Here is a 26,104-nt window from a genome sequence, read left to right as displayed (position 1 = left end):
AGAACTTTGCCAGAGCAGATACAGTTCAGAATAGATTGCCAATGTGCATCTTGCCAAGTTTAGCAGAGAGCCAGCATAAATAACGAAGCTTCTCTTGCATTCCCTCTCTCCTAGGACACGGAACTGCCAACATGAAGCTACTCCACATCAGAGGAAGAGCTGGAGAAATATGGAATGATCAAGGCACAGCAACAATTCTGGGACACACACACACACACATACACACATACATAGACTTTTACTGGCATAATACAGCAGCAAAGGGATACACAACACTGCTAATATATCACGATGAACAATGGATCTGTGCAGGGGGAGCTCAAAACAGAGCCTGCAGAGCAGGTGTGTGGGAAAGGCATTATCAGGGACAAGTGGCATTGTGCTGTCTTGGCTGGCTGCCACAGAGACCACACACTGGAAGCTTGTAAACACAGTCCAGAATCCAGCGCGGTCAGAGCCGAAAGTCAAAGAGCCAGAAAGTCAATTCATTGCAAGGACAAGGAGCGGCTGCTACACACATGCAGGAGCAGGTCTGAGTGAGCAAAGTTGCTGCCACGTTGAACCAGGTGCACTGAGTGCTTTTGAAAAGGTCCTTTCTTCCCTGGGGTTGAGTCTGCAAAGGCTTACAGCTCTTCCCTCTGTCTCTGCAGGAGCTGGAGTCTGGCACGCCTTCTTCGCTCCTACGTAGTCAGCCTCTGGCGTGCCCTATGTCTGGGGCACTCAGGAGAACTAGGCAAGGAGTCTGGCCTTGGGATGTCTGCAACTGGGGGTGCTGGGCCAGGCTCAGGATCGGCCTCTCCTTCTGGCTGCACCTCCTGTGCAGTTGTTGGGGACTCTTCCTCCTCAGGTACAGTTGAGGGTTCTTCTTATGGGCTGCTCCCTGCCTCTTCCTCATCTGAGGTGTAGTCAGCCCCAGCCGACCTAGGACCCACGACAGGCGTTCTTGAAAGTAACAGTGCTTCTGGCTCCCCCCCCGCCCCCGGCAAGCAACTCTGAAACTGTCTTGGCGACATGGAAAGGGCAGAATAAATAATGGACTGGATCCAGCAGAAAATTTTCACTAATGGAAGGGAGGCCATTTTGGTGGACTCCCCCCCCCCTTCTGTTCCTGTGGGCCCCCTATTGTCAGGAGCAGCAAGTCAGGGGACATTTTAGGCTTCTGCAAGAGAAGGGAGATGAAGAAGTCCAGCTATGGTGACAGAAGTCCAGCTTCCTCCCGTGGAGAGGCCTGCACGTGAGGAGCAAGCTGCAGGGTACCATTGTTTCCTTATGTCTCCCTGTGAATAGTCACTGTTGGAGGGGGAGGGCAAGATATGAGAGGGTCATACTGGAGAGAGACCCCTCCCCAGTCTTAAGGAAAAATGTATGTTGAGAATTCGGGCAACCCACTTCATCACCTATAACCGTCCATCGACACCCCACTGCTGGATGTGGCTGTGCATTTCACACATTGCGGAATGCCCACAGCGTCAGAAAAGTAACATGCAATGCTTTAGCCATGACTCAGCAAACTGATGACAGTCATGTTGGACAAGCAGTTCCCTGCCAAAATTATATTTTTGTAGCAAAGGGGAGGAGCCCTTCTGAAGCTCAGAGGATTGCAAGGAGAAGGGGAACTGCATCCTCAGAGCTAGAGTCTCACTCCCCCTAGAAATTAGACGGGTTTTGCTTTGTCCTTGCCTATTGCAGAAGGAAGGGCTTCTTCCACTCCGACCAGAGTGCTAACAGGAGGACAGGATGTCCTCTAGCCATTCAGAGATCACAAGGGCCATTCAGAGATCACAAAGAGTGTCCCTTTTAACTTACAGGGAGATTTCCCAGAAGGTTGGTGATAACCACACAAGCAGAGATCAGAGACTCTGTGAGCACCACAGAGATAGCTCGGGTTGGACCCTTCATAGTGAAAACACTGATCTGTGTCAGCTCACCAACTGCATCCTCGCGCACTGCTGCCAGTCTGTGGGAAGAGGCAGTAAGTGAGCCAATGCCTACCGTTGCTACCGTCGGGCCTAATCAGCTTGCCTTGCTCTTGGATCACTGACTTCTCAGTCCGCCCCTGGATCTCACCATGAGCATTTAAACAGGAGTTCACACTAAGATTACTAATAATTGCTTCAGGTATTTGAAGCCTGGTGCTTCTTCACCTTCTTACAGGAAGGCATTCCCATTTAAAAGCACTTACGTACTTTTCACTAGACTTGACCTTAGTGAGGGAAAGCTTTCAAGCATCCAGCACAGACAGGAAATTCTTGCTGACAGGCAGCTGTTCCTAGCCCTGTCTCTATGGCACCCTTGGACTGCTGATAACTGCATCATGCATCTGCTATTTAAAGCAGAGATTTTACTTCCGGGGCTGTCTGCATCCCACAGTGCTTTATGTATCTCCATCAGCCCGTTTGCCAGGCACTATAAAAAAGACGTAATCTGAAGTGGATATGCAGAAGTGTGTGCGTCTCAACAGCAGATGTTCTTTCTATAATAACCATTGCAGCTGGAAGATGAGAAGGCTGCATTATGGACACAGTCTTGACAGTGTCACTTCAGCAGCTAAAATTATCATTATTGGCAGGAAAATGCCAGCTGTTCTCTCCTCAGAATTGTAATACATGGGTTGGCTTCGACCCTGATGCAAGGATCATAAGAAGAGTCCTGCTGGATCAAGCCAAGGTCACTGCCTCTAGTCCAGCAGTGCATTTCCCATGGTGGCCAGCCTATAAGCAGGGTACTGCTGACCTAGAAAACGGTACTCAGTGGCATACCCCCTCTGACGATGGAGATGTTATTTAATCGTGGTGGCTAATAGCCATTAACAGACAGATCTTCCCAGAATTTGTACAATAATATCTCTTTAAAGCCATCTAAAGGAGCTGCGGTGGCTCAAGTGGTTAAGACGCTGAACTGCAGGCTGTGGAAGGTCAGTAGTTCAGCAGTTCGAGACCCGAGTTGCCGCATGATGGAGTGAGCTCCCGTCTCTAGTTCCAGCTCCTGCCAACCTAGCAGTTCGAAAGCAAGAAATTGCAAGTAGACAAATAGGTACCACTTCGGTGGGAAGGTAACAGCGTTCCGTGCGCCTTGGTGTTTAGTCATGCCGGCCACATGACCACGGAAACGTCTTCGGACAGCGCTGGCTCTTTGGCTTTGAAACGGAGATGAGCACCGCAACCCTAGAGTCGGACTCGACTGGCTTTCGAGCAAGGGAAACCTTTACCTTTACATTTAAAGCCATCTAAACCAATGTCCATCCCTGTTAGTGCAATCCTAAACAAAGTTGCCCCCTTCTAAGTTCATTAAAGTCAATGGGCTTAAAAGGACATCATTCTGCTTAGGAGTGCATTGCATACTTGAATATTCTCTGGGTTATAATTCTGTAATTCTCCCTGAGCCTAAGTGAAAAAGGTAAATGATAAATAAACGGAATCTCACTAGTCATTTCTGCACTGCATAACAGAAGACTTCCTTTGTCTGTCCTGCATTTACTACTGAGCAATTTCATTGGATGACCCTGAAATTCTAGGAATGTATAAGAATGGGCCAGAACTTTGCTTTGTCCACTTTCTCCACACTGTTCATCTTTTACCACATCCCCTCTTAGTTGTAAAGCTACGGATCCAATAATCCCTATTGGAATCTATTTAGATGGGATGAAGGAAACAGAAGGAAAAGGAAATGCAAAGGTGTTTTTTTAAAAAAAAGATAAAGGTTTACTTTGTGGTGGACATTTTTACTGTCTTGTACTGTTGGATACTCAGCTCGGGGGCTGACATTTATAGGTAGCAATCCTTGCTTCTCTTTTAGCACCAGTGCTTGGCTTTTGACTCATGTAGCACAACACTAAGAACATGTTTCTTTAAATTATAAATTAGACATTTGGACCTTGCTGGACTATGATTTTTTTTTTAAATGAGAGAACCTTCCATTATATGCTTCTTCTTCCCAGAATGCAAGTGCTGTAAATGAACACCTATAGCAATCAAACTTGCTTTTCTCCCTTAATTTTTCAATTCATCTGACTGATGAAGGGCTCTATAGAAACTGAAATCTTGCACAATGTTCTATGGGTTGGCATCAAAGTTACGGCATGATTTTGTTTCTCTTTCTGGATTTTGAGTGAGCCAACACGAGTGTCCGCACCTTCTCCCCTATCAATTAGGACATGTTTTGAGTTAGACAAATCACAACAGGGCTATCATCGCTCTGCCCTGACCTGGATAGCCCAGGCTAGCCTGATCTCATCAGACCTTGGAAGCCAAGCAGGGTCAGCTCTGGTCAGTATTTGGATGGGAGACCACCAAGAAAGTCCATGGTTGCTACGCAGAAGTAGGTAATGGCAACCAACTCTTGCCTTGAAAACCCTCCAAGGTTGCCATAAGTAAGCATTGACAAGTACTTTCCACTACCATAATTCTCCTCTGACAACTTCTAAAATTGAAAAGCAGGTGGGCAGGAGCAGTGCTTGGCACTGCCTTCCTCTTCAGTCATACAGAGAAGAACAACACCCAATATCACAGTGCTTTCCCTTAGTTGCCAAGGAAAAAAGGCTATCTGAAAGAAGACAGGCAAGGGGAGGTCTAGCAACTTTGCTTGAGATCAGTATGTTGCTCAAGGTTACAGACAAAGCAAGCGTTTACAACAGAAGTAGAGTCCTGCTGGATCAGACCACTGGTGCATCTAACACAGCATCCTGTTTTGTACAGCGTCCAAGGAGTCAGCCTGGTTGAGGCTGAGGCCTTCCCCTCGTGTTGCTTCCTTGATTCAGAATTAAGCCTGGCACTGAATTCTCAAAGCGAACTGCTCTCTAATTTTAGGGGAAGAGAGTTCAGTAATCTTTTTTCCTGCTCCAAACTAATCTTACCTTAAGTGCACCACAAAGTTCAACTGTGTCTGCGTCATCCACCACAGTAATTCGGAAGTTTGGAGTCTGAAGGAGTTCTTTGAAGAGGAGGCCATTCTCCAAAATTTTGCAGCCTTTTTAGATGGATGAAAACAAGAATGGAAGAAAGCAAGAAACCTTATTTGAAGAACCATTCTCAAACAAAGCAGAGATCATCAAAATAAAAGCTCTTCCTTGAAACCTAAATGTATAATTTGAAATAATTTATTATTTAATTCGTTTGTACCCCACCTTACTCCCCAATGGGGATCCAAAGTGACTTACACTGTTCCCCCTCTCTTCCATTTTATCCACACAACAACCCCTGTGGGTTAGGTTAGGCTGAGACAGTGTGACTAACCCAAGGTCACCTAATGTGCTTCCATGGCACAAATGGGGATTCAAACCCGGGTTTCCAGATCCTAGTCCAACCACTACACCACACCGGCTCTCGTTTATTTTAGTGTCCTGTAGGGCAAGTTGACAGTTAGTGACTCAAGGTCATCCAAAGAGCTCACGATTGAACTGTGATTTCCATCTAATTCTCCTTGAGCTATGTACACTATACCAGAGACTAACAAACTACCAAAGGTCATGCAGCCCTCAGTGAACATGTTTGGGTTGAGCTGGGGCACATTAATGCCGTAAGGGTCATAAACTATTGGGCCACACAGAAAGCACTAATCTAGCCCACCCTTCCTAATGTGGTTGACATTGCCTTCCTCATATGAAGCAAAACTGTGTATTCTAATGGACGGTGCCCTCCATATAAAAAAAGTCATCTTCTGCCTAGAAAGGATCCACCTCAATGGGACAAAAAAGTTAATTATTTAGATTGACAGCAAGCCATGGTACAGTGGCAACTTCCCCTTTATGAGCACGCTAGGGAAGCTGGAAAATTGTCTTTGGGACCAGGATGAATGTCTCTAGAAAACCAGTAATCAGTCAAGACACAAATAGTTCCAGCTTCTTTCCACAATATTTTCCCACTTGTATCTTTGAAAGAGAGAGAAGTTCAGTGGAGAAGGGGGAGGGGGGAGTAGTAATAGGAGATGTATACCCCCGCCCTTCACTCCTAAGAGTGGCTTACAAAACTCCTTTCCCTTCCCCTCCCCACAACAGACCTGTGAGGTCTGTGAGGTAGGTGGGGCTGAGAGAGCTCTTTCCAGAACTGGCCTTGAGAGAACAGCTCTGACAGAACTATGGCTTGCCCAAGGTCATCCAGCAGCTGCAAGTGGAACCCAGTTCTCCCAGATTAGAGTCCGCACACTTAACTACTACATCAAAATATGAAAGAATAGAGAACTGCCTCATGCTCACTCAACAGTGGGAGTATTTTTATTCAGGGGATCAATTAGCCCTCAAGATTACCTATTGTGGTTTCACAGAACTTCTCTGCTGCAACCTCATTGGCTATGTTTGCCCCCATCAGCACACTGATGTCTATTCCCATTTTCTCACGGATGATGTCAGAAATGAGTTTGAGTCCTTCTGGGCCTTCATCTATTCCCTGTGGTAAATATTGAAAGGAAATTGCTAGAAGTCAGTAGTCACAACATGAAAGACAACTGGGATAACTATCCTTGCCAGTGGATGAATTTACAATGATTTACATATTATTTGCATCAGGCTCAAATGTCCTTTCCACAGGGACTAGTAGGCCACTGCTTCACTTGTGAACCATATTACCATCATGGCTTTTGTTTCTGACACACACCATTTTTAGAAATCTAATCCAAATAAAAGATTTTTATATTGGGTTGGATCCAAACAGCTTTTTGCTGGTGAACATGGAAAGAGGGGTTAACTTTGGCCAGTCAAAAACACTACGCTGGGATCATGGCATCCTCATGTAAAATGGAGGAGAGGAGAATGATGTAAGCTGCTTTGGGTCCCAATCAGAGAAAAGGCAGGGTATTAATGAAATTATGCATATACATGTGTGCACGTGTGCGTATATATCCATGCGTAGGTAAAGGTAAAAGGTAAAGGTTTCCGTTGCTCAAAAGCCAGTCGAATCCGACTCTAGGGTTGCGGTGCTCATCTCTGTTTCTAAGTCGAAGAGCCAGCGCTGTCCGAAGACGTTTCCGTGGTCATGTGGCCAGCATGACTACATGCCGAGGCGCACGGAATGCTGTTACCTTCCCACCAAAGCGGTACCTATTTATCTACTTGCAATCTCTTGCTTTCGAACTGCTGGGTTGGCAGGAGCTGGGACCAGGGACGGGAGCTCACTCCGTCATGCGGCAACTCGGGTCTCGAACTGCTGAACTACCCACCTTTCAGCCTGCAGTTCAGCGTCTTAACCACTTGAGCCACCGCAGCTCCCATATCCATACGTACAAATGTACAAATGCCACGTGGGACAGGGGCTGCAGAACTGGGTGAGACTGAGTGAAAAAGCTGGCTGGACCTAACCCACTGAAACAAATCAAAGCATTTAACATCCCTTGTCTGTATCATCCACCAACGAGATGGTAATCTCAACTCACAAACAAAGCAGAACATCTCCACATGTCACTAGCAAACAGTGCATCATTATTCCTGGACACACCTAATTCCACAGTACATGCAGTCACAAAACATTTGGAAACAAAAGAGTACATATCAAATGGAGATAGCCAGGGGTTTTTGTTTGCATTTACTTCTTATTTTGGCTAATAGGCTGAAACCTGATTTTATACATTAAGACAATTAATATGGGTTTTTTTAAAAATCAGCGTGATGTATGAAGCACTTCTGTGCATGCACAGAATAGGCAAGAAGGGCGTTGTACCAATTTTCTTCTTCTGTGGCACCCCCCCACACACACATCTCAAGGGGCGCAGCTGTAGAAGATCACCCCTGACATTTGCAAATGTTTTGAGAGCACAGGGGACCACTGTGTGGAGGGGAGCTGAAAAAAATCCCATGCACATGCAGAGCACTGATCACAATGCTTGGGATCTCAGCCAAAAGTTCTTGGAAGCTATTTTTACATGCAATTCCCCTACCCTTGAAAGCTATCCAAGGATCTGAGCTATTCAAGGTTCCCAAAGTTGAAGTTCTATCACTGTGTCACACAGCATCAGGCCTGGCCAGATCAGTACAAGGACAGAGCTGAGACTGGAGCTTCACTGAGGCTGCTGTAAATTCTTGGGAAGATATATACCAAATAAACAAGAATCCAGGAAGAACTGTTGCAAGCACAACAAAAGGAAAAGGAGCCAAGATGATATCTAACTTCCTCCTTTAATTAAAGTCTTCAAATAAGGGGAAATGAGATGAATATTTTCCACAACCCCTCCCCCCATTGAACTGTTTTAGAGAATCCCTTTATACGCTCAAAACAATGCATACCATTTCTTATATACCTTAATGAGAGTTATGCCGATAGCTTTCTTGGCTACATGCCCTGTCATCTCATCACAGATTTTATGAATGAACTGGTGGGGAATGACAAAAACCAACATATCCGCATCTTTAACAGCTTCTTTCAAGTTTGGGATGGCAACCTGTACCAAATAAAAAACAGGTGGAGGGAGAGAGAAGAGATGTGAAACAAGGATCTTTCTTTCTTTCTTTCTTTCTTTCTTTCTTTCTTTCTTTCTTTCTTTCTTTCTTTCTTTCTTTCTTTCTTTCTTTCTTAAAGCTATGTTAATCCTAATTATAAATTTATTCTAAATAAAATATTTTGTTTATTCCCCCTATTCAGTAGAATTGATAATTCCTACCGTTGTCAAAGAAAACAAAAGATTTCCAAGCCAAATAAGTCTTAGTGGGCAATGGTCACTTAAGGGCCTATCAACAACCTCAAACCTATCTACATAGTTCAATAAAGCAGATGGTATAGCAAAATAATCGATTATACTAGCCCATAACATTGACAAGTAAGTAAAAGAGCCACCAGATACATCCAAATAAGTACCATTTAGGACATGTAGGTTAGCCCATGAGAGCAATTCCAAGAATTTAAGACCAGATTTGTTAATAACCTTGTCCTTGGAAGAGCGATCTAATAGAAACGCGTGAGCAGCAATTAAAGAGCTCATACTAGCTCTTGTGTCTAAGGCACCTGCTCCAATTCTGGCGTTGAAGTCACTGCCTAGTATAAAATGTGAATTGGGAAACTGGGAAGTTAAGACTTCAATGGAGGCTCCCATCCAAGCCAAATAACTAAGCAGATGCTGAGCCAAAGGTTTGCTGGCCTTTGCAAGGACTGGAAAGGAAAAAATCTGGATGTGCACATTAGGGATGGGCACGACCCTAAAAATTCCAGTTTGGTTCGGGGTAGTTCCTGAACCAAACCGGAACCGAGCCAAAAAATGCCTGAACCGAACCAGCCAGTTCAGACTCCCCTTTGTCCCAGCCTTGGCATGTCGCGACTAGGAGAAGGGGGGGGGTTGTCCAGGAAGGGTTAAATGGCTTGCAGGCATTTATCTTGTCTGTTTCGCTTACCCCTACTTCAGGGGGCGGGTGTGAAACAAACAGGTTTAATGGCTACCAGCCATTTAAACTTAACAGCTGACAGGCAGATCCACCCCACTATTAGGTTTAAATGGCTAAAAGAGAGGGTAAAACGCCAAGATAAACAGTCACAAACTATAATAAAAAATAAAATACTTATATTTATAGCTTAACAAGTGTCACCTTTTACACCTAACACCATGTGTAAATGTAACATCCAAACACCGGTGGTAATGGCTAAGATAACACAAAATTAAAAGAGAGGGTAAAACGCCAAGATAAACAGTCACAAACTATAATAAAAAATAAAATACTTATATTTATAGCTTAACAAGTGTCACCTTTTACACCTAACACCATGTGTAAATGTAACATCCAAACACCGGTGGTAATGGCTAAGATAACACAAAATAGTGCACACAGGCACTCAACACAATTTAAACCAACAAGGTGCTGTTTTTCCTGTGCTCACAGGCACACAATAATTTCTGCAGGTGCTATTTTTCTTGTGCTCTCAGGCACTGATTTGTACAATAAGCATAAACTATAAATTCCAAAAGCAAATAATTATAGACTATGTGTCCATTGTTATATAATGCTGAAACAGGCTTCCAAAAACTTGATAAGGAGCCATTGCATGTAGACAATATTCAGGCAGGTGGGTCGTTGAAACCCACTGCTGAAATGGCTTGCAGTCATTTCAGACTAACAGTGGGGCAGGTGCACCTATCTGCTGTTGGGTTTAAATGGCTGGCAGCCATTTCAGCAGTCTGTTTCACTCCCCCTGCTTGGAAGCAAAACCCATCGCTGCAATGGCTTGTAGCTATTTAAACCTAACAGTGTGTGGTGGGTGTGCCCATCCGCTGTTAGGTTTAAATGGCTGCAAACCATTTCAGCGCTCTGTTTTGCTCCCACCCGTCCAAGCAGAAGGAAGTGAGATGGAGCGCTGAAATGGCTGCCAGCCGTTTAAACCTAACAGGTGAGCTGCAGACCTGTGCCGCTTAGCTGTTAGGTTTAAGTGCCCTGAACAGCTGAACCAAAACGGATAAAAGTCCAGGAAATGTTCAGGGAAGGCACATTGGCTTCGAACAGGGCCAAGTTTGTGCCGAATTATGCCTCATGAACCGGTTTGTGCTTACTTTGTACACTTCAAAACCTGTCTGTGCTTACTTTGTACACTTCAAAACCTAACTGCTGCATATTTAACTAATTGCAATAGCAAAAATTACCAAAATAGAAAGGCAGAAGCAAATTTGGGACATCTATCTGCCTAACATAACCTAGTGAAATAATACTGCTGGTACTTCTGCTTCTAAGTGGGAGAACATTGTTGATTTTAATTGGATTAACTAGGAAGATAAAAGAATATTTGCATTTCATAAAAAAATTTAATTTGTGAAAAAGCACTCCAGGTAACTCTGCACAGGATTGCACTGTAACATCTAAACCTATTGACTTTAATTGCCTTCGACTGGAGCAACTCTGCCTAGGACAGCACTGTAAGGTATTTTGTAAGGTACTGTAAGGTATTTTGTAGCAGTGACAGCAATCCCAAGCGGGTCTACTCAGAATGCAGTCAGATCTATTGAATTGAATTCACTCCCAAAAACAGTTCTTAGGATTGCATTGTTAGCAACTACCTTACTACCAGGGCTATTTTTGAGCAGGAACGCACAGGAACGGAGTTCCGGCTGGCTCCCAAGTTGGCCACACCCAGCATGAACTCATTAGCATAATAGGCCACACCCAACATCAGAAACTCATTAGGATTGGTTACATTAGGGGTGTGTGGCCTAACATGCAAAGGAGTTCCTGCTACAAAAAAGCCCTGGGTTTTGTCAACAAACAAGGTAAACAGAATAACAAGCAAAAGGTGGGTGTGGCTGGATAACCACACTTCTGGTAACATGGGGGTGCGGCCTAATGTGCTAATAAGATGTGATGTGACGTCAGGGGTGTGTGTTGTAAATATTAGATTCCATGTCAAAAATGAAGTCAAATGAGGAGGAAGTTCTTGTATTTTATTGTAATGAAATATGGAAAACAGTTAGGCCAAAGGACACATCAAAACTGATTGCTTTCTTCTCAGCATAATCAGGAAAAATGCCTCAATTAATAGGAAAACAATTAGACCAAATAGTTAACCAAACATTGACAACTTTCTTCTTTTTCTTCTTCATCTTCTTCTTGAGCATATTCTGAACATATTCAGGAAATACATGCTATTTTATACATGGACTGACATCATCAAGAAAACAATATTCAAACAGCGTAATTGGTTACAAAAGACAGTGGTAATTTGAGTAATGATCCTCTGATTGGCCAAATATAAAGAAACATATATCTATGCCAAACTAAGTGTTTACTTAACCTAACCTAAATGTTAATGGGCAAGGAATCTTCATATCTCAAACAAAAGTATTCATTACTGATAGGAGACTAAAATCTTATCTGACCCAGACATTGAAAGGTTTGCCCTAAGAACTACAGAATAATGAACTTTATACCTATTATGTTGTCTGCTAGCAATATCAGACCTACAAGAGGAAAGCCTTCTATATAACAGGCCTTTCTAACATCCTAATAAAATATTACTTAAAGAACAAATCAATAAAAACCAGACAAATATGAATATGAACAATCAAGAAGGAAAAACCTATATATAAAAATCATTATATTCCCATTCATACTACATGTGGCCTAATATGCTAATCAGTTTCTGCTGTTGGGTGTGGCCTATTATGCTAATGAGTTCCTGCTGGGCTTTTTCTACAAAAAGAGCCCTGCTTACTACTATCAATAATATAGTCATTTGTACTCTCTTGGTATTTTCCTGTCCAGAGTAACTACCCTCTATCTAATTGCTCTAGATTTACCACCATCCCCCCATATTCCATTCATAGCTTCCCTGTTAAAAACAGCAAGGAATATGGTCAACGATACCAAAAAACAATATGCTCCACGGAACAGTTGCACAACAGAGCTACATCTCTGCCAAAGGGGATAATTACAGCTACTTGATCAAGAATGAAATTTGGGGACTAAGATTTCTTGGTCTGAGAAAGAAAAAGAACTGGATTTTTTTGCGTCCTAGGTGCCGGGACAATGGGTAGGGTTGTCAGCTCTGGATTGGGAAATACCTGGAGGTTTGGAGGGCAGAGCCTGGGGAGGACAGGGACCTCAACGGCCTACAGTGCCATAGAGTCCACCCTCCAAAGCAACCATTTGCTCCAGGGGAATGGATCTTGGTTGTCTAGAGATCAACTGTAATAGCAGGAGGTCTCCAGCTGCCACCTGGAGGTTGACAACTCTAACAATGAGCAATTCACAGACTCCACCAAAAGTTCATAAAGGTCCAGGTATTCTTTTCAGCTTATCTTATAAGCAAGCTTGTTAATGTATTAAGTAGCCCAGAGCCCAGCATTAGTGCTAAAACACTCAGCACTCAGTAAAATGCAGACCTTTTTTCACAGTCACCATTGGGACTGCTGTACAGTTGTGCTGCGGTGGCTCAAGTGGTTAAGACGCTGAACTGCAGGCTGTGGAAGGTCGGTAGTTCAGCAGTTCGAGACCCGAGTGCCGCATGACGGAGTGAGCTCCCGTCCCTGGTCCCAGCTCCTGCCAACCCAGCAGTTCGAAAGCAAGAAATTGCAAGTAGATAAATAGGTTCCGCTTCGGTGGGAAGGTAACAGCGTTCCGTGCACCTTGGTGTTTAGTCATGCTGGCCACATGACCACGGAAATGTCTTCGGACAGCGCTGGCTCTTCGGCTTGGAAACAGAGATGAGCACCGCAACCCTAGAGTCGGACTTGACTGGCTTTCGAGCAAGGGAACCTTTACCTTTACCTTACAGTTGTGCAACTTGTCAGAGGCAACTACTGAAGATGGCTTGTAGCAGGTGACAACTATCCTCTCTTGGAGTTCAAACTATGAATTAGAGAAAGCAGTCGCTCCACTTCAATGCCGAGAAGGTTCCCCACAGACTAAAAGAAACACACGCAACTAATTTGGCCAAACCTACCCATTCCAAGACTTACCACATTTTCTGGTAGCTTGTATCCAGGAAGATATTTTACATTCTCATGATCATTATTTATGATGTCAGTCAGTTTTCTTCCATTAATATTTTCTTCAAACACCCACATTTTTACGGTGGAAGCGAACTTCTTTACTGCTTTTACATTATTGCCTATTATTTTGGCTACAGCAGATCCCCTGTAATAAAGAGGGCAAAGAATGATAGTCACGCCTCAGGAAGGAAGTTTCAATATACAAGGCAATGGTCCAATTCTTATCCCAACATTCTCAAACGGAGGATAGCAGGGAGAAAGAAATGCAAAAGATTGCCACGCATACAGCCTGCATTCTGTCAATCACGCTAACGATCAGAATGAAGTTTAAATTCAGTTCAGCCAAATGAAAAGTGGGGTACAAATAGTTTAATTTTAAAAAAGAAATCTCGGTTGCATAGTAGGATAGGGTACATAAGAACATAAGAGATGCCAATGTTGGATCAGGCCAAAGGCCCATCCAGTCCAACACTCTGTCACACAGTGGCCAAAAATACCAGGTGCCATCAGGAGGTCCACCAGTGGGGCCAGGACATTAGAAGTGAGAGGTTGGAGGATCCACCTCTCACATTTAGTTGGGATTTCAAAAATTAAATGTCAACCAATTCAAAAAGTTTATACTTTATGATATTTTGATTGCATGAAAGACACGTCTAATGTTAAATCTGATAAATCAAGCTTTGCTATATTGTTTATTGTACGTAGTATACTATTTTTACAGCACTGTTCACCAGTTCTGTAATCACTTTATGTATCTTACTGTTGTTTTTATGATGAACATATTATATTGTCATTTTTACACTGAGTGCCATGGCTTTTAATCCTGCTTTGAAGCATAATTTGTGGTCGCTATTATATTGTTTTACTGCATAGTTTTTTGGCTGCTGTAATCCACCCTGAGAGCCTCAGTAAGAAATGAAGTAAGCGAACAAATATTGTCAGGGGATTCTGCCGTTTCAGGATGCTTGCAAGAACAATAAAAAGCTTTTATGAAGAAGTACAGACATGCTTTCAATGAATGGAAAGAACCCCACCCGGCAGGCAAGCAACCACATTTTCTCTTTTACACTAGCATCAAATTGCTCACATGCAAATTACGGAAGAAAAGATCACTGTATTTTCACTGCTTACTTGGGAAAGAAGGCCAGTGACGGGATACGTGCAAGCTAGCAACACACAAGAATATCTTCCTACTGGGTAGTTAACAAATAAGCATCATAACTGGAAACCAAAAAAGCCAAAAAGCATGCAATATACGTGGAAAAGGAGCACTCTATTCATGTGGAGAAAAAAACCCATTAGTCATCTGCCTATCAGAACCAAATTTAAATTTTCTTAGTGTGATTGCCAGCTGCTCTGCAACATCTTACGGGATTTATACTTAGGCATGGATCCAGCTGAGCCTTTATGTGGATAGAAGGACTTCTGCTTGAGGACTGTGGTTTTCTTGCCTCCCCCCTCCTACTGCAGCCACCCCCCCCCCCCCCCCAAGATGCTTCTCCTGGGTATTCTGGACGGCAGCAGGACGGGAAGGCAAGAAAGGGACATTCCCAGGTGGAACTTCTTCCATCCATGGAAGCACTTTTGTTGACTCTAAGCTATGAGTCCCCAATGTGGTGCTTGCTGACACCTTTCCTGGTGCCTGCCAGTGTTCCCTCTAAGCTGAGTAAGGGTGAGCCAGCTCACAGTTTTTTAGCCTCCGGCTCACACATTTTTGTCTCAGCTCAGGAAGGAGAGCTCCAAAGCAAACTAATGTATGCAGCAGCCAAATCGCTTGCTCACAACTTGAATGCCAGCAGCTCACAAAGGAGAATTTTTGCTCACGAGACTCCACAACTTAGAGGGAACATTGGACTGCCTGCCAAGTGTTTTTAGAAAGTAGGTGGAGCCAGGGGGGGCTTTTGCCCAGCAAGGCTCATGACTGGCCGCTGGAGATTTGATTGACGATGCAGATTTTTCAAAAAGTTGCTTTGTCAGCCAGCAACTGGCACCGCAGCACAAAGATCTTCATTGTATGACTGAAGGTAAGCTGCAGCAGCCGTCCTATGGCTGGCTCCACCTCTCGCGGTAGCCATTTTGTGGCCGTCATTTTTTGGCTGTGCTAACCACATAATGTCAGAATTCCAAAGCTGCCCACTGGCTCAAAAAGGTTGGGGACCCAAAGTTGTAAGTCTGTCAACACGTAACAACATAACAGAATTCTTGCCAACTCTTCTGTAATATTTATGAAATACTGTACTGCACTGGGTAGATCTTTGATAGTACAATAAAATGTGTTATTGTAAAGACATGAGAAGCAGCCCTTGGACTCCGACTCAGCTGGAATCCAACAACTGCTGGAACTAGTATTTATGTTTGAACCAGTCTTATGTAATAAATTGTGCCGTGCCAGTGGAAACAAAACAAATAATTAAAGAATGAGAGAACCCAGCCCAGCCTGACCCTATCAACACATTAACACTGGGACTTCTATGGGTAGGGAGAAGGATGTCTCCCACTGATAGCATTCTATAGCTGCAAATTTACTGCTTTAAAAATGAAGACAACCCATTCAGTTTTGTGAAGAATTTTAGTTATTTCCCCACTATTCTAGATTCTTGGGGGTTTTTTTTGTTTGTGGGGGGGGGGGGGGGGGAGAGACTGCTACTTATTCTTCAGATTTCATTGACTCCTCCTTTGAAATCCAGTGCTAGAAAGACAACCACGGGGAGTGACAGCAACTATTTCATAATTTGACTCCTGCTCTTCTATTTCCTCTCAGATTATGAAACTGAATGGCAAGTTCAGCCTGTACCAAGAATACCAGTCCATCTAAACTGCCAAAAAGCTCAGCTTCCGCTCCCATCCCCATTCACCCTTCCACAAACCCACACTCAGAACATCAGCTGCGGCACCAGCGTCCTTGACTTTGGCCTGCAGAGTTATTTAAGACACAGAAAGCAGAATGAGGCTGGTGGTTAAATTCCTGCTATAAAGATTTTTCTGCAATTTGGATTAGAGTGCAAAACGCTGAGCCTGCGGCAGTCTAATTACAAAAGTAAATTACACAGCAGGACCTCATTGCATCAAATCGTGAGGTCGGCACCTTTGAGGAGAAGGTTCAACTTCTACAACTAATGGAAAGGTAGTGGAGAGGCCACCATAGGATCCAAATGATGCCTTCCAAGCAATGGAGATCTGCTCTGGAGATGCCAAATAATACTCTGCCTGAAGCTTTTCATCGTTAGCCAAAGCCCTTTTCTTTTCTCAATGTATGCTTGTCAGATTAAAAAACCCCACATACATATTATAAAGCCAAATAAGGGCAAAATACATCATGGCAAACGCATTTGCCCCAGTAGCAAGGTATAAATAGACATTTTGTTTCTTCTAACTCATCCTTTTCACACAAACCCCTCTTCCGTGACAACAGCCTGGACATCGTCATGTGGGCAGTAATAAAATTAGACAGCCGAGGCATTCCGACAGCCTCAAGGAAGGCTTTTATAGATTGCCAAACTGAGGATACCATTCCAATGTTCTGCTCACTGTTATCAGCTGCAAAAAAGTGGTAACAGATGAATCATTTAACTATTAAATTCATTCATCAAAACCATTTGTTCCTATGAATCTGACAACTGTGTGACCTCCCTGGTGGAGGAAGGTGACAGGCAGGTTGATGCAGCTCGGTTCTGTAATCTACTCTTGTTGGTTACAGTCCAAAATCAGGGCTTATCCCCTCCCCCACTAAAATGTCAAGTGGTGTGTTCCTAGTACACTAACAAGCACCCCTAGCCTTGCCATCTACCAGGGGGAGATATCTCAGCTCAGCCCTGCTCCTCTGTTCTGGCACTTTGCAGGCAAAACCGTGAGCCCCTGTGGCTAATGATCTCTGTTGATACAATTCCTGCCTTTTTATCTAAAAGATGCTTTAATGTAATGGAAGATGGTCCCACAATACCTTCCAGTTGGCCAAGCCCCTAAATCTTTTATACAGGACTGAGAAACCACCAAAACCTTACTGAACTGGGTCCCTGGCTACTTCCCCAGTTCTGGGAATAAGGTGCCAGAGGTATTCTGGCATTTATCTGACATCTCCTTGTATAAATTGGGGTATACGGGCGCCTCCTTCTGCCACCATGGCTCCTGCTAGTTGGCTATATGCTAGGGATCATCCCTTGCCTCACTGAAACCGCCTGATTACCAGGTTCGTTCCCTTTCAAGGCAGCCTGCAAAGGGTGGAGGGGATGTCATTCCCCTCCCTCCCAGGTCTCTGGAGCCATGTAGAACAGGCTGTCTACCCCGGGACTATATTCTTGCCAAGCTGCTGATCACTACTGTCCACATAAGCTCCTTATAAAAGACCTTGTCCTGTTCTACTACCTAGCTCAATTCTAAACCTGGAACGGGAAACAGAAACAAGTCAGGGTTTTATATTCCGGTGTCTGTTACTGATACAGAAAGCACTCAGGTTACCCAGAACCTTATCTCACTTTATTCGTATTCCAGGGGAACTGTGGGGCTTTTGAAACCCTTCACCACCACCCCTCTTAGATGACTTCTGTGAGGCAAAGCACCTCTGGCCTTCCCCTCAAGGGTCAATGTGAATAATAATGGACCTGGCCCGTCTTGCAGATGTTACTAATCGGTCCCTTGGCCTTATCATCTTCAAGGCCAGAGATGGAGGTGGCATGATAAGCTTCTCATGAGAACCTGTGGCCTGCTGGAGAGAGGGAGGAGAGTCAGGGGTGATGAGGGAATTTTCTAGAGGCTTCTCCTAAGAACATGTTCTGATTGGATGTCATCCTCATCTGATATTGCTGGGCCTTTGGGCCAGAAACTATAATTATGCTATAGGCCCCGATGAAGCAAGACTAGCTGAGATCTTGTGGACTAGAGGCCTAAACTATTACTTGCTTGAATTGCAATTGCTAGCAATGTAGACAACACCTGAGCATTAGCCTTTGACTTTGGGATTTAAGGTTTGTGCTGTCTAATGCAAGCCATAAGAGTGTTAGACGGTTGAGCTCGTAGCTCAGAGGTGCTTCTGACCTGAACCAAAGACCCACAGAACCAGGCTAAAGAGAACACTCTTGATCTGTGCTAAAGAGCTAGCCAAAGCTCAGCAAAGGGTTTCAGTCTAAGGCTACACAAGGTGCCCTCAAGGGCAATCTCCAATCCCCCCCTCCACCCAGCAAAGGTATGCATATGGAGGGACAGCAAGTTCCTTCAGGTAAAGTATCTGCATTCTCAAAGCCATTCAGCAGATGTATGGCAAAATCTCTGCCTTCATATCCCCACGTAATCCCCTTTGTGTGATACCTGTGCCGATATAGAAATCTTTTGTCTCAACACCTGCCCTTCCTGTCCCCTCCCTCAGGATGCCGAGGCAAACTGATTGAACATTAAATTAACTAACGATTCTTCCTGACACCTGTCAGAGACCCAATTCCCCCTTTTGTCTAAGCCTGGGAATCCATTCAACCTACCCTGGTAAGACCATCAATGATCATTAAACTCATCAAGTCCTGGCCCAGGAGAACACCCCTCAAATTCCTATAAGAATAGAGGGTAAGCCCTGGCTCACTGTGTACTCTGAGTATGCTTACTATAGGGCACATGGCCAAAGCCTCTACTTTGGGTCTCCTTTCTGAGCGCAAAATGCTGGCTGTTTGCGCTTTCTTCTACACGGATGTCTGCACATCTGGACAGGTAGTATAACCCCTACAACTGCTCCTTAAACATCTCTATCATCACCTCTTTATTTCTTAGTTCTCGATTGTGTGTATATTTTGATTGCTTAGTGTGATCGTATGCAGGGATATTCTTTAATAAAACTATTATATACTCTTAAAATCTGGAGTCTTCCTACTGAACTGGACCTTGGTATATAAAGGTGTGCAATCCCTTGTACCCTTCTAGCCTCGTCTGTCTCGTAGCTAATTTCCTCCAATATCGAGACAGGCCACTTGGGATAACAAGCAAGTTTCTTTGTTTGCTTGCTGTGTGGTTTTGAGTATTGTGCTGGCTATAGAAAAAATTCTTACACTGAAAGAAACTGAAAAACTTTATAATTTTTTAAAAATTAAACACAGTCTGGTTACTTGTGTGCCCTGGGGACTCATGGGGTTCAGGCTTGGATTCTTTGACAACTTCCTACCACAAAACATTTCTTCTCGTCCTATTCTGAGGGCAGCCAGACAGAATTTTAGATTTACAAGTATGCATTGTAACAAAGATGGGCTGAGACTCAGCATTTAAACTACAGTAACATATTTCTCTATGCTAAAGCTTTTGACTGTGTGGATCACAACAAACTATGGCAGGGCCTTAAAGAGATGGGAATACCAGACCACCTCACATGTCTCTTGAGAAACCTGTATAAGGGCCAAGAAGCGACAGTTAGAACCGGATATGGAACAACTGATTGGTTCAGCATAGGAAAAGGAGTACGACAAGGATGTATATTGTCACCGTGCTTATTTAATATATATGCAGAGTACATCATGCGAAATGCTGGCCTGGATGAATCACAAGCGGGAATTAAGATTGCTGGGGAAAAGCTCAACAACCTCAGATATGCAGACGATACCCCTCTAATGGCAGAAAGTGAAGAGGACCTTAAGAGCCTCTTGCTCAGGGTAAAAGAGCAGAGCGCAAAAGTGGGCTTGAAGCTCAACATCAAAAAAACTAGGATCATGGCATCCGGCCCCATCACTCCTTGGCAAATAGAAGGGGAAGTCGCGGAAGTAGTGACAGACTTCACGTTTCTGGGATCCCAGATCATCGCAGACTGTGACTGCAGCCATGAAATTAAAAGACGCCTGCTCCTTGGGAGGAAAGCGATGGCGAACCTAAACAGCATGATAAAAAGTAGAGACATCACCCTGCCAACAAAAGTCCGCACGGTCAAAGCAATGGTATTCCCAGTAGTCATGTATGGCTGCGAGAGGTGGACTATAAGGAAGGCCGAGCGCCGAAGAATAGATTCTTTTGAACTATGGTGCTGGAGAAGACTTTTGAAAGTCCCTTGGACTGCAAGAAGATCAAATCAGTCAATCCTAAAAGAAATCAACCCTGACTGTTCCCTGGAAGGCCAGATAATGAAACTGAAGCTCAAATACTTTGGCCACCAAATGATAAGGGAGCACTCACTGGAGAAGACCCTGATGCTGGGAAAGATTGAAGGTCAAAGAAGATGGGGACGGCAAAGGATGAGATGGTTAGACAGTGTCATTGATGCAACGAACATGAAATTGAGCCAACTTCAGAGGACGGCAGAAGACAGGAGGGCCTGGCGGGAGCTGGTCCATGGGGTCGCGAAGAGTCGGACTCGACTGTCTTCTGCCGTCCCAGATCTGGTAGTCCAGATCTCTGAAGCAAAGCAGCCCCTGGTTAGTACTTGGAGGTGAGATCACCATGGAATTCCAGTTGCAATGCAAAGGCAGGCAATCGCAAACCACCAATACATGTATCTTGCCTTAGAAACCCTATGGGGTCACCGTAAGTCAGTTGTAACTCGATGGCACTAAAAAAAAAAAGAGTATCAGTCCTAATTCTATGCACAGTAGAAGTATACCATCTAGTTCTATACACACTGAAGGTATATAAATACAAGAGAAATAGCCTCATAATCAGAACAAGGAAAAAGGTTCTGAGCTTCTGACCAACTACGAAAGCAAAGGGCTTTTCAGAGATTTTCCTGCAGTTTGGGCACTGACCCACAGCAGTTTCCTCCAAGCTTCCCTCCTGTTCTCATTTTCCATTTATGGTCTTTCCACGGTTTCTTCACTGTTTCTTCGTGCTTTCTCAAATTGGAACAAAGATGGTTTGACCAAGCCCAGAGAAATTATGAGAAAATTATGGACAAACAACAAATGGGAAATGAGGATGTGAGGTAACTTCGGGGGGGACGGACTGCTGCAGGTTGGCACCCAAACTGCCGGAAAATTTCCATGTGAGAAGACCCTTACTCAGCTCCTAAGCTAAATGGACTATCAAGCAAAAGAGCAAAACACAAACGCAACCCTGGAAACAACCTCAGAATTTTAACCACTCCTTTACATGTGCTGATAAAGAGTAAGAAAACTATCTTGTGACCTCTGTGATCCAATGCATGCAGATGGATCAAATGGGTAGCCGTATTAGTATGCCTGTCAGAAGTGAGCAGTCACTCACGAAAGCTCATGCCCTGCCACAAATTTTGTTAGTCTTTAAGGTGCTACTGAACTCTTGCTCTTTTCTAGAATGCGTACATTTAGCTTCACACCAGTGGCCAAGTCCACCTTGAATATCTCAGAAGCCATTTCCCCCCTCATAGGAGTTTCCCAACATGCTTTGCAATTCCGTCCTTATCTCTTGAATCTCCCATTCCTTATGCAAATGAGCTTTCTCCTTAGATGGTCCATGATTCTCATATATCCTGTTAGTGATAAATCAGACAAGATGCTCAGAGTTCTATGAATGGCAATCCCAGTGTTTATTTCCCCTTCTTTTTTAAAAAAATCAGGCACACAGTGGCCTGATTCCAGTTAGGACCACGGCATACAGGTACCTGTATGTTTACCCCAATGGGGCAATGAGTTCTGTGAAGCCATTTCAGGTGGAAGGTGGTGTGAGGGAAGGGCCTCACTGAGAAGAATTGCAACGCATACTGGGAAGTTCCTATGAGGGAAGGAATTTTTTTTGGGATATTCAAGGTGGAGCTCAGCTGACCATTGGTGTGAAGCTAAATGAATGCATCCTATCCCAGAGGTCAAAATATCCCAGCCTTCAGTAAGCATCTAGACTGTAAAAGAGCCAAGATGTAACACAGCCATCAAGATAGAACACAGTCGTCAAGATGATTTTCATACCCTTTGTTAACCTCCAACCAGAGGAAAATCTTTGTGCACACAGGATCATGTAAATGTACATCGACAGGTAACAAACTCAGCAATAACTGATGAACGACATCCGGCCATTTGAACAACCTGTGTCAGCTGAGGCTGCACAAGCTAACACTGTATATACAAGAAAAAGCCAAAGTAAACGTACCTTACTACAGGGTATGAACAGAAATGCCTTAAAAAAAAAAAAAACAGAACACCAAAGGGACAGGCTTTCTCCTGAAAAATACAACCAACCAAAGCTAGGTACAGAACCGAACTTAAAATTTTTTGCTTCCATAAGATTAACAGTTATAAAACATAAATAAGGGGCACCCTGAAGAACTGTGTGTGTGGGGGGGGTAACAATCTGGAAATCCCATCCCTCAAAAGCACCCCCTGCAGGATTGAGCAACCTCTCTCATCCAACGCCTTTTCATCCTTTAGCAGAGGACTGATTTATGTGACCCTAGCAAAGGAAGAAAAAAACCTCTCCGTTGTGCAAGTTTGCACTTGCCCAGAGTCCAATTTAAACTGGACTGCTACCCATACAAACCAGCTATGGGTGCCTCATTCTCATGCCATCCACCCTGGCTATTGGATATTCGGTGCGCTAATTAATCGCTGAGAGGTATCCAGTGGTGCTATCAGACTGTACTTTGGGATGGAGGTCCAGGGCTCGGCAAGGAGGCCTCAAAAGCAGGCTGCAGCTTTGCATCTGGAGTATATGTTACTATATAAAAGTGTGCTCCCATAAAACCGCTCAATCCGGAGTCTAAACCTACTACACCACACTGCTGGAAGCGGCTTTGTATGGGTTGCAGCACACTTAAATCAAGCATTGGTGCCAGTGCAAAGTTTAAATCAAGCCTGACACATAACTTTTCTCAACATTCCATCCCTTCTGGAGCATATTTAGCACCAGAGGTGCTTTTAGAGCCAATATTTGGAGTGGGAGCCCAGCTCATGGTACATATTTAGTCCTCATCAGGCCAGCCATTTTCCAGGGTTTCTTTTTTCCCTTTTCATTGATTTACAAAATTACATTTTTGTGCATAACTAAGGAGTCGCCTGAACAGACCCCTGTGGGTGGCTGGATTTTGTGGCTATCATTATCCACAGAAGGGTCAACCACCATTTTAATGTTAGATATAGTAGCCATTTATACTGAAGACACCTTTCAGAAGCAGATTCTAATCTTCACAAAAATGCCACAACCTAGTACTGTGGAAGGCAGTCAAATCAAATGCAGATAACTTTTGCCAGACAGAACCTCTGTAGATAGGTGACTTGGCAATTTTTTTTTCAGAACAAGCTTCTAGACGATATTTTCAAGAGTGAGGTGTACTCAAGTTAAAATATTCTCAGAACTACTTATGAGGGCTGTTTACGAGGCACAGAAAGTGGAGGAAATTATGTTTAAAAATATTTTAAATCAAATATACATCTAGCCAACTTAGATTTCCCACTCAGGTTTCAGACACAAGAAACAGTCTTTGGGGAGAACAAACAGTATTTTGGGGGGAAATGCCACTATTCATTTGCAATTGATGGTCTTATGTTGTAAGCCGCCCTGAGCCCGGTTGTGGGGTAGAGTGGGGTATTAATTAATTAAGTAAAAATCATAACTGGACTTTGTGATATATTTTTGTGTAACTCATGAAATGCACATGCCCCTATCCTACACAAGTCAAAGAAAGATGGGCTTTGGTGTACATGCAGGAGTATAGTCATTTGACACACCCAGCACATACGAACTCAAAGCAGTGGGCATCAGGGTTGCCAGATCCAGATTGGGAAACTCCTGGAGATTTGGGGATCCAGCCTGGGGAGGACAGGAACCTCAGTGGGGTACCATGCCACAGAGTTCACCCTCCAAAGCAGATATTTTCTCCAGGGGAACTCAGCTCTGTAGTCTGGAGTTGAGCTGTAATTCCAGGAGATCCCCAGGTCCCACCCGAAGGCTGGCACCCCTATATGACCCCCCCTGCAAAAAAGGGGAATTGGGAAGTGTTCATGCTGTATGAGCACCTGTAGACCATTCTCCAGTTTGTACTATGACATTTTACAGACTGAGCAACTCATCACCATAATTTTATAGAATACTACCAATTCATTCAAACCTAGAATAGTAATAATTTAAAAAAACCAAACAGGCCCGGTTCCCTAAAGACACAGGACAAACCTATTTGCATTCAAAAATGGACACTGCGTCCCCGGCCATTACAACGCCCGCCGTTGCAAAGTGGAAGCAAATGACAACTGTACCCTCCCCCCCCCCCCCCTAGGAAGTAGGGAACAGCTTTTGGTCAGACATACGACGTGTCAACGTAGCAACGACTCCTGCGCTTCCCAGAGTCTGTCAGAAACATACATGACAGCAGGTGTTTAAATAAGGGGAGTGGACTGCTGCTCTGTCTGCCTCCTCGGGACACCACAGCAGCATAAGCAGGAAGCGCCGTTTCCCCGCCACTTGGCTCCTAGCACTCACCAGTTCCCTGAGCCCACGATGCAGACTTTCAAGGGCGATGAAGCAAGAGCCATTGCAACTCCGCGCCGAGAGACCACTCCGGGAGACAGGGCGCAGCTCGGGCAGGAGCGCTCCGCAACCTTCCTATGGCCGCTGCGAGCAACCCTCGGCCAGCCATGCAGAACTGCCACAGGCCACACAACCCCTCCTCTGAAAACGGCCATGGACCGCCCCTCACTCGCCCGGGGCTTGCTGGGAATTGTAGTCCTCCTTTTATTTACCAGGGATTTGAGGCCGCCTGAAGCTTACCAAAGCAACTTTTTTCGCATGTGCAGAGTCTAGGCAAAGAAGTGTCTTGGCTTTGCCGCACGCTTTTATGGTTCCGAAAGGGTCAGAGCATGAAAATGCTGCTGGAAGGAGCCTGAGATTAAATGCTCTTGTTCAAGGCATGCATAAATTTTCGTAAACTGGAGAGTGGATAAGACACAGTCACACTGTTAATGAACAGGAATTCAGGGACAGGATAGCGATTCAGCGGCGCAACGGGCTGCGAGGAAACTTGAAGACTCGTCGCAAGACCCGCCAAAGTGACGTTTGCTTGATGCACAAGGGATATTTGAGAAACTTGGCCCGCTTCCCCTAGAGCAGTGGTGGCGAACCTATGGCACGGGTGCCAGAGGTGGCACCCCGAGCCCTCAGAGCCCTCTCTGCGGGCACTCGTGCCATTGCCCCAGCCAGGCCCAGACCATCATTAAAGTGTCGAATTCTCTGCCAAATAATTTTAAGTAAATGAAAGCATTTGGGATTGCTTTCCTTACTACGTTTGGATCATCTTAAGTTAATGTATGAGTTGTTTTTTCTAAAGTAAAACCTCAGTATTCAGGTTAAATTGCCGTGTTGGCACTTTGCGATAAATAAGTGGGTTTTGGGTCGCAGTTTGGGCACTCGGTCTCTAAAAGGTTCGCCATCACTGCCCTAGAGGATTTGTTCAAAATGCCTTAAACTAATTGGTCTGTTTAACCTGATTGAATATGATTCCATTCCTGCGGTTGGAAGCCATTCAGAAATGACATTTCACGCCAGTTGAACAAATCACAAGGTTTCGAATTTCACCTTTTTTTGAATACATAGAAGTGCGATTTGGGGTTAGGGGGCTATCAGCCAGTCAATTGATCAAACCATTTCCCTAATATAATCCAGAAGCAGAGCCCACGATGCACCTATGGCGGTAGAAGCTGGGTCCTTTCTCAGTGCCTGGGCTTTCTGGTCCTCCCCAAGGACAGGGAATAGAATTTGTCTCTGGCCAGCCAATCGCTTTACTGTCTTCTCAATGTGAACGGAATACTGGAAGTGTTAAATGGAAAAAAAGACCATCACCCATTTTACACGGTCCCCAAGGATC

At 44.3% G+C, this 26,104-nt stretch overlaps 1 protein-coding gene across 1 annotated transcript in view; it reads right to left on the bottom strand.

Moving 5' to 3' along the window:
• Positions 1-24,876, bottom strand: part of GPD1L (glycerol-3-phosphate dehydrogenase 1-like) — a 32,556-nt gene extending 7,680 nt beyond the window's left edge. The window contains exons 1-5 of the mRNA XM_015418409.1: positions 24,724-24,876; positions 13,354-13,531; positions 8,224-8,364; positions 6,242-6,380; positions 4,853-4,965 (exon numbers count right to left, since the gene is read on the bottom strand). Of these exons, the coding sequence (XP_015273895.1) occupies positions 4,853-4,965; positions 6,242-6,380; positions 8,224-8,364; positions 13,354-13,531; positions 24,724-24,776 (624 nt within the window). The 5' untranslated portion in view covers positions 24,777-24,876. The remainder of the gene's footprint in view (positions 1-4,852; positions 4,966-6,241; positions 6,381-8,223; positions 8,365-13,353; positions 13,532-24,723) is intronic.
• Positions 24,877-26,104: the final 1,228 nt, after the last annotated feature.

Source organism: Gekko japonicus, unplaced genomic scaffold (assembly GCF_001447785.1).
Source record: "Gekko japonicus isolate JY-2015 unplaced genomic scaffold, Gekko_japonicus_V1.1 scaffold106, whole genome shotgun sequence".
Classification (NCBI taxonomy): Eukaryota; Metazoa; Chordata; class Lepidosauria; order Squamata; family Gekkonidae; genus Gekko; species Gekko japonicus.
This window is presented reverse-complemented; position numbering and strand designations above follow the sequence as displayed.